This window comes from Emiliania huxleyi (assembly GCF_000372725.1).
Source record: "Emiliania huxleyi CCMP1516 unplaced genomic scaffold EMIHUscaffold_9, whole genome shotgun sequence".
Taxonomy (NCBI): domain Eukaryota; phylum Haptophyta; order Isochrysidales; family Noelaerhabdaceae; genus Emiliania; species Emiliania huxleyi.
Window position 1 is genome coordinate 849,620 of NW_005195301.1, and position 7,324 is coordinate 856,943.

Here is a 7,324-nt window from a genome sequence, read left to right on the forward strand (position 1 = left end):
CACAGGTACACCACGGGAGCCGCCTAAGCGACTCCTGCGAGGGTGGCGAGGCACTTAGCTCCGTGCACCCGCCCACCCACCCCCGCCACAGGCAAGCTCATTCACGACCCTCTCCTAGAAATCAACGGAAAAAGAGCCATGGGCCCCCGAGTAGAGGGTGCGTTCTGCTGCTAGGGGAAACCCGGAGCGCGGAGCTATCCCTCGGAGACCCGTGTTATGGCCCTGCGACCGCGCACCCCCGGGGCTAGGGCTCTCTAGCCCGTAACCCGATGCCGATCATCCGGCCCGCTGGGTGCGCTTCTGAGCTCCCCGGCCCTGGATGTGAGGTTACCGACTGCACTCCAAGTGCTCCAAGTGCCCCCAGAAACTCAAATTTTGAGTCTCGATCTGTTTCTGTACCGTCTTGAGGTCTGAGGCTTGCGTCCTCGCCGGCGTCGCTCAGCCACAAGAAGCATAGTCCATAGAGCTGACGATCTCCTCATATTAGCGTCATCTTGTAGTGAACAGGCCGACTTCGCGGTTTGAGCGCCCAGCGCAGACCGACCGACCGCAGGGGGGTCCGGTCGGCGGCCGCGGAAGACCGCAGACCGGAGGGGGGTCCGGTCGGTCGGAGCGCAGACCGAGGGGGGGTCGGTCGGTCGGGTTGGCTCGAGGGTCACACCGCACATGCTCGCCGCAGCTGTGAATAAATTAGTATCTCTATCTCTTCCAACTGAGATTTTGCTCATGAAGCGGCGTCCAGCACCCGGATCGATTGCCATTCGCTATCGCTTGAAGAGCGACTCGGAAGCCGATGAGCCCGGTGACGGCGGCGGCGATGTGTCGATCAAGTCTCTTAGTCATTGGAAGGGACGATGCGCGCGCGTACTGTGGAGAACTGGAGCGCTGGAGCCAGAGCTTGTACACAGCGACGGCAAGCAGGATCAGGCCTGCGACTGCGTGGATGCTCCACATGTGTTTTTGGATCGAGACTCGGAGCGAAAAGCGAAGTAGGCCCGAATATTTCGTGTGCTAAAATATAAATTACACAGTGTTGCTGTTAGGAGCTACCGACACATGTACATGTGACATGTGGTAACTCTTCTTAGGGCCTAGCTAGTGAGAACGGAGGAAAGATCAGAGAAGGATCTTGAGACTGCACAGCTCTACGCGGGCGGCGACCGCACCGTGTAGCAAATAGGCAAACGCGAACCACTGCTGGGAAGTGCTGGATAAAGGTACGTACCCTCACTCAGCTGAGTGAGAGATCGACACGACATAGTACACAAGAATAGCGGCCTGGCTGGGCTGCCACTGCCACCCCAGCTTTGGGTGAAATGCGGCTCACGGTCGCGAAAAGTTGACGAGCGCGAAACGGTGCCTCGCCATTCTGCTCCCCAAGTTCTTCACCGAAACTCTGCAGCCGCGCGACTCAAATGCGTGCCGGATTTCGTCCATTGGCGTGTAGTGCATCTGCCGAGACAGATGAGTGGGACAGCTCAGGGTCAGGACGGAGCGTGTGTTAAAATGCCGGTGGATGGCACGCACAGGGTCTGTGGGGTGGGCTCTTGGGGCGGCCCGTCGCCTGCATTCCGCCCTTCTGGATCGACTTGTCCAAGTCGCATGACGACCGAACAGGAGTGAAGAATGGTATCTGCAGCAAGCCCTTGCCGCCACTCTTGAGCACGTCGCACATCTGCTGCATGAACACGGCCTGCAAGGGCGCCACCGCGTGCTGCAAAGCGATCCAACTGTGCACCACGTCGTACCGGCGGCCGCCCACAGAGGCGATGAGGTCGGGCGAGGTCACCAAGTGCTCGATGCGCCTGGCGTCGGCGGCGGCCAGGCGCTTGTACGCCTGTTTCTGAGCGAGGCGGAGATGGTTCCAGCTCTGATCGACGCAAGCCACTGCTGCGCCCAGCCTTGCAAACGCGTGAGCGAGTCGGCCTAACCCGCAGCCCACGTCAAGCACACGCATATCGTGAAGCGGAGGCGCGAGGTGCAGGTCGGCGAGCACCCGGTCAACATGTTTGCGGCCAGACTCATAAAACGTTCGGATTGTATTCTCAGACGGCGCCGTGCCTTGATCGTACTCGGCGACGCTCAGCACGCTCCACCACGGCCGGTCGCGGCCCATCAGGTTCCACTCGACGGCGTGTGCCGCAAACACGTTCTGAAGCTGGGCCAGAGTGTATGCCGCCCCACATTGTGGCACGTCGTACACACGGAGGCTGCCGTTGTGCAAGACCATACCGCTCTGTGGAGGCGGCGCGAGCACCCTCATACCTCATACGACAGCGCTGAGTAGCAATCTCGAGGTCGGGTTCGAAAGTGGGCCTATGACCCAACTCGAGTGTGTGTGTTCTCGAGGTTCTCGAGGTGGATATCCTTTGGCCGCGTTGGGTAGCGATGTGTGTGTGTGTGCTTAGGCTCTGTCGGGACGTGAGGCGTATGCGCCCAGGAGGGGAGGGCGCATGCGTAACGACGCTGCTAGAGATGCCTTTCGGGGCCCAGAGATAAAACTTCTTTCTGATGCCATGCGTGACCTAGTGGTGTCCCCAGCTATGGGCGTGTCCACGTTGGAGCCAGGTGTGGTGTGGACGCGAGAATAGCTCCGCCGTTCATGGAGGCAACCGATGCGAGTCGACTGGTGTGTGTCGTCGTGATATTTTGACGGATCGAAAATGGGCAAAAACGGGGTGATTTCGGTCATCCGTCAAAATATCTGAAGATCCTACTATAGGATTCTCCCCAAACCTTGCTCAGCTGATCCAGCACGGGCCGTAGGCCAGGCCTGGGCAAAGAAACCAGTACCTCATCAGGCTTCCCTGAGCGTCACAGCTCGGTGATCGCGCCGGCCGGAGGAGGAGCGAAATCGCGAACGGCCCGAGCAGAGAGGGCGACGGCGGAGCACGAGGGAACAACGGAAACGCTCCAACGACGCGAACCGAGGCACGGGCGACGACGGGGACGGGGAGGGCGACAGCGACGTCGAGGTTGACGCAACGGTATCGAGAGCGCCACCCAAAAGGAGCCGGACAGCCATGGAGGTCACCGAATGGAGGGCGAACGGCACGACACGAAAAGGCAGGGCGAGGCGGATGGAGAAAGAAGTGCCGAGGAGGCCATGGTGGAGGGGAGGGACGGGAGGACGAAAGAAGGGCGAGGAGGACGAGCGGCCCGCACAGGCCGCGAGCAGACAGCGCCTGCTGGCCATCTCGAGACATTCGCAAAGAACGCTAGCTACATGGGAGGGCTTCGTGAAGGATGGATTGAAAAACATTCGAACAAAGAAGAGGCGACGGGAGGAACCGGCAGAGGATGCAGTGACGTGACACACACACACACACACACACACACACACACACACACACACACACACACACACACACACACACACACACACACACACACACACCGCTCACCCACGCGCACCGGGCCTTGCACTTTAAATGCCGTGGGGCTCCTGTCGTTAGACGTGGAGACGCGAGGGTTGCCCCCCCTTGCCCCACCACCTCGTGTGTGTGGAGAAGTTTACCTTACCTTACCTTACCTTACACACACACACACACACACACACACACACACACACACACCGCTCTCACCCACACGGTCGCGCACTGCGGGCCTTGCACTTTGAATGCCGTGGGGCTCCTGTCGTCAGACGTGGAGACGCGAGGGTCGCGCCCCCCCTTGCCCCACCACCTCGTGTGTGTGGAGTCTGGAGAAGTTTACCTTACCTTACCTTACGTCAAACCTCCTCTTCTATCACCCGCGTACGACCAGCTGCCATAGCCCATGCGGCACACAAAACCGATCGTCGGCACTCTCGACCTCCCACCTCAACCATCACTGCTCAGTCCGCCTCCACTCTCTCCAACGGCGGAACGGCGGCCGCCCACTCACTTAGCCTGCTGGCCGAGCCACTCACCGAGCGCCTCCTCCGTGAAGAGCTTCCGATCTCTCGGGATGGCCATCGTCGCCGAGGGCGCCGTGGCGCCGGACGGAAAGTAGAGCACCGCCGGGAAGGCCTAAGGAAAGCGAGAGCTCGAGCCTCTACGCGCGAGTGTGCGGGGCGAAAGGAGGGAGACGGGGGGGGGGGGGGGGGGGGGTGCACGGGAGCGCGGGGGCGCGGGGGCGGTGGGCGGTGGGCTGGGCGGCAGGCGGTGAGGGAGTCTCTTGGCATTCGCAAGGGAGAGGGCGGCGGCGGGCCGGGCAGCGGTGGCGACGGAGGCGGCAGGCGGCGGCGGCGGTGGGCTGGGCGGCGGCGGGCTCCGGCTCAGTGATGGCGGGGGACGGTGGTGGCGGGATCGGTGGCGGTGGCGCCTTGATCCCGAGCGCGGAGGCGAGAGGGTCCTCTTTATACGACGCGCTGTACGCGGCCGCCACGGGCAGGTCGGTGTACAGAGACGTGTCCGAGGCAACCTCGGAGAAGACCTGGGGGGAGGGTTTCCCGAGGAGGTCATCGCGAGTCCCCGCGTGTTCACAGACGTCGTTCCACACGTCCAAGAACCAAGAGACACACACGTCCCGCCGGTGCTGGACTGGGAGCATGCGGGCAGTGTCAGTGGCGTGCAACGTGCAGGCTCCGGGCACTAGGGTTAGGGCTAGGGCTAGGGTTAGGGCTAGGGCTAGGGCTAGGGTTAGGGTTAGGGTTAGGGCTAGAGCTAGGGCTAGGGTTAGGGTTAGGGTTAGGGTTAGGGTTAGGGTTAGGGTTAGGGCTAGGGCTAGGGCTAGGGCTAGGGCTAGGGCTAGGGCTAGGGCTAGGGCTAGGGCTAGGGCTAGGGCTAGGGCTAGGGCTAGGGCTAGGGTGAGGCCGTATCTCGGCTACATCTCGACGGCCTTGAACATCGCGCTGGCGCTGGTCGGCTCTCGAAAGATCCCGACGAGGGCTGGGCCCTTGGCGACCTGCGTTGTGGGTGCAGGCAAGGCAAGGTCAACTCCTCCACACACGCGAGGTGGTGGGGCAGGGCGGGACAGCCCTCGCGACTCGACGTCTGCGAGAGAGTCAGGAGCCCACTGGGTACACCCGGGCGGTTGTGCGAGTATAAGGCACCGCGTAGTGAGCTGTGAGCCTCGCGCGGGTACAGTGGCCACGATCGCCCCTGCGTGTGTACTGCAAGCTTGCCGGTCGCCCAAGGCAGCGGCACCGCCAAACGGACTTCCCCGTCTCTCTTAACGGTCCACACACGACTCCCCGGCGCGTCCCCGAGTAGGCGCGCGTGCGGGAGGCTGCTCATATACCGCGCGAGGGCGCGCGGCTCGGCCGTGGAAGGCGTCGGTAGGTGGCGAGCCGTGTCTTCTCGAGGGCTCGCTAGCATGCCGGCAGGCCCGCGAACCAGGCGTGCTGTGGACGTGGCGGAGGTGGCACTCCGACGACGCCCGCGCCGTCTCCCGCACCTACCCCGACGGCCGTATTGCGCATCTACTCTCGGAGGTGTCTCGGAGGTGTCTCGGAGGTGTCCCGGAGGTGTCTCGGGAGTGTCTCGGCGGCTAGGCTTGAGATTTCATGATCTTTCTACTCTCATCTAGTCTCTCGTCTAGTCTCGGCGACCAAGCTTGAGACGTCTGCACTCTTGATCCGCTCGATCGGGCTGGCCGCGTCTGCGGCCTTGCCCGCCAGCTCTTTAGCGAACGAGATGATGCCTGTGGTGCTCGCACCTCCAGATGTGAGCAGGGTGCGCCACCCCCGGCCAGTCCTTGGGCAAAGGAGGCGACGCGCGCCCTTGGCCTCTCGCGGGCCCTCGTAGTCGCTCGCCTGATTAGGGGCGCCAGAGACAGCCCTCTCGTGGTGGAGGCGACTCGGAGGTGTCTCGGAGGTGTCTCGGAGGTGTCTCGGAAGTGTCTCGGAAGTGTCTCGGAAGTGCTCGCCTTGTTGGGGCGCCAGAAGACGGCTCTCTCGTGGTGGAGGCGACTCCGGACGTGCTAAGGTGCACAAGTGCGCTCGCCGCCTCGACGCTCGACGGATGTCGGCGTGTCTCGGCGTATCTCGGCGTATCTCGGCGTACCTCCCCTTTCTTGAATGTTTTTATCGTGGGGTAGCCGCTGACGTCAAAGCGCTCCGCGAGCGACTTGTGCTCGTCAGCGTCCACCTGGGATCGAGCACAGCAAAGGTCCTCTCAGTTGTCCAAACGCGTCAGTGTATGTGAGATTGCTGCGATAGGGTACCTTGGCGAGCGGGCAGTACTTTCGCGTCTTCTTGGCGGCCGCCGCCCACTCGGGGGCGAGCGACTTGCAGTGGCCGCACCATGGCGCGTAAAACTCGACGAGCGCAAACTGACAGACGCAAGCGATTGGGTCAGCAGCATCAGCAGCGGGAAGGGCTCTGGTGGCGGTGGTGGAGCGGCGAGGTGGCAGCTCTCGGCACCTCTTGCGCTTTGACCCAGTCGTCAAAGTTGTCCGGCGTGAGGACAGCGACGCCGTCTTCGAGCTTCACGGAGGATGCGGCGGCGAGGGAGAGGAAGAGAGGCAGCATCGATACCGGCTCGGGCGAGGGCTGGGCGAGGCAGACGGAGAGGAGGAGCTGCGCGAAAGCTTGGAGTGAAGCGGCTGCGACACGTGGCAGAAACCGTGAAAAAATAAGGATCCGAAAAGACACAATTAATAACATCGAAGGCTAGCTCAAAAAGTGAAGAACGGTGGGTCTGTGGTCAGCAGGCTGTGCAACATACAACTCTACAAAAACACATACACACCATTGTGAAGGAATACAAGGACGCGCGCGCTTCTCCGTCAACTTATCGTGAGAAGCAAGGCAGATTGAAAGCAGATTGAGCAATCGAATTGAGCAAGGTAGCAGAGGTGGGAGCGGCCGGAGGACCTCTGGAGCTGAGGACCTCTGGCAGCTAGGACACTTGTGGGAGCCTGACTGAGGACATCGCTGGGTGCGTCAGGATTGCTTGGGAAGAGTCAGACTGCCAGGAGCTGTCCTGGCCTCTTTTGCAGAGGTGGCAGCCTGGGAGACAGCACTGCAGGAAGTTCGACCCATGCCAAGACCGCTGTACGCTCCGACTGGTGAAGACCTTCGTAGGATGTGAGGACCTCTCGAGTATCTGTCGGCGATTCACCGCTCTCGTCTAGTCACTGTGTCTGTGCTTGCGACACATCCTCGTCGCTTTCCATATGTTGATGTGGGCGCGCATCTGAGTCGTTGAGTCTCCGGGCGCCTCTATAGCACAATCACTCGTACATAAACCGGATTGGCAGTTCAGAGAGAGTCATAGAAAGCCATAAGATTTCCAAACCTTTTCCTTTTGTGCGAGGCCGTCCAGGGCATGCGCATGGTATGGTAGCATCGACGTGTGAGTGTTAGAGTTGTTTGGTATTGCTAAAACTCTCTCTCTCT

At 61.5% G+C, this 7,324-nt stretch overlaps 2 protein-coding genes across 2 annotated transcripts; both read right to left on the minus strand.

The window, feature by feature from the left end:
• Nucleotides 1–1,023: 1,023 nt before the first annotated feature.
• On the minus strand, nucleotides 1,024–3,025 carry EMIHUDRAFT_199128 (hypothetical protein; the record flags this gene model as incomplete). The annotated part of the gene is made up of 6 exons (XM_005757784.1): nucleotides 1,024–1,091; nucleotides 1,167–1,197; nucleotides 1,390–1,452; nucleotides 1,616–2,236; nucleotides 2,737–2,773; nucleotides 2,928–3,025. The coding sequence occupies 6 exons, from the start codon at nucleotides 3,023–3,025 to the stop codon at nucleotides 1,024–1,026; spliced, it is 918 nt and encodes a 305-aa protein (XP_005757841.1).
• An 856-nt stretch (nucleotides 3,026–3,881) lies between these two features.
• Nucleotides 3,882–6,857, minus strand: EMIHUDRAFT_199129 (hypothetical protein; the record flags this gene model as incomplete). Its single annotated transcript, XM_005757785.1, has 7 exons — nucleotides 3,882–4,010; nucleotides 5,534–5,625; nucleotides 5,698–5,737; nucleotides 5,988–6,071; nucleotides 6,148–6,255; nucleotides 6,347–6,502; nucleotides 6,834–6,857. The coding sequence occupies 7 exons, from the start codon at nucleotides 6,855–6,857 to the stop codon at nucleotides 3,882–3,884; spliced, it is 633 nt and encodes a 210-aa protein (XP_005757842.1).
• Between the last annotated feature and the right edge of the window lie 467 nt (nucleotides 6,858–7,324).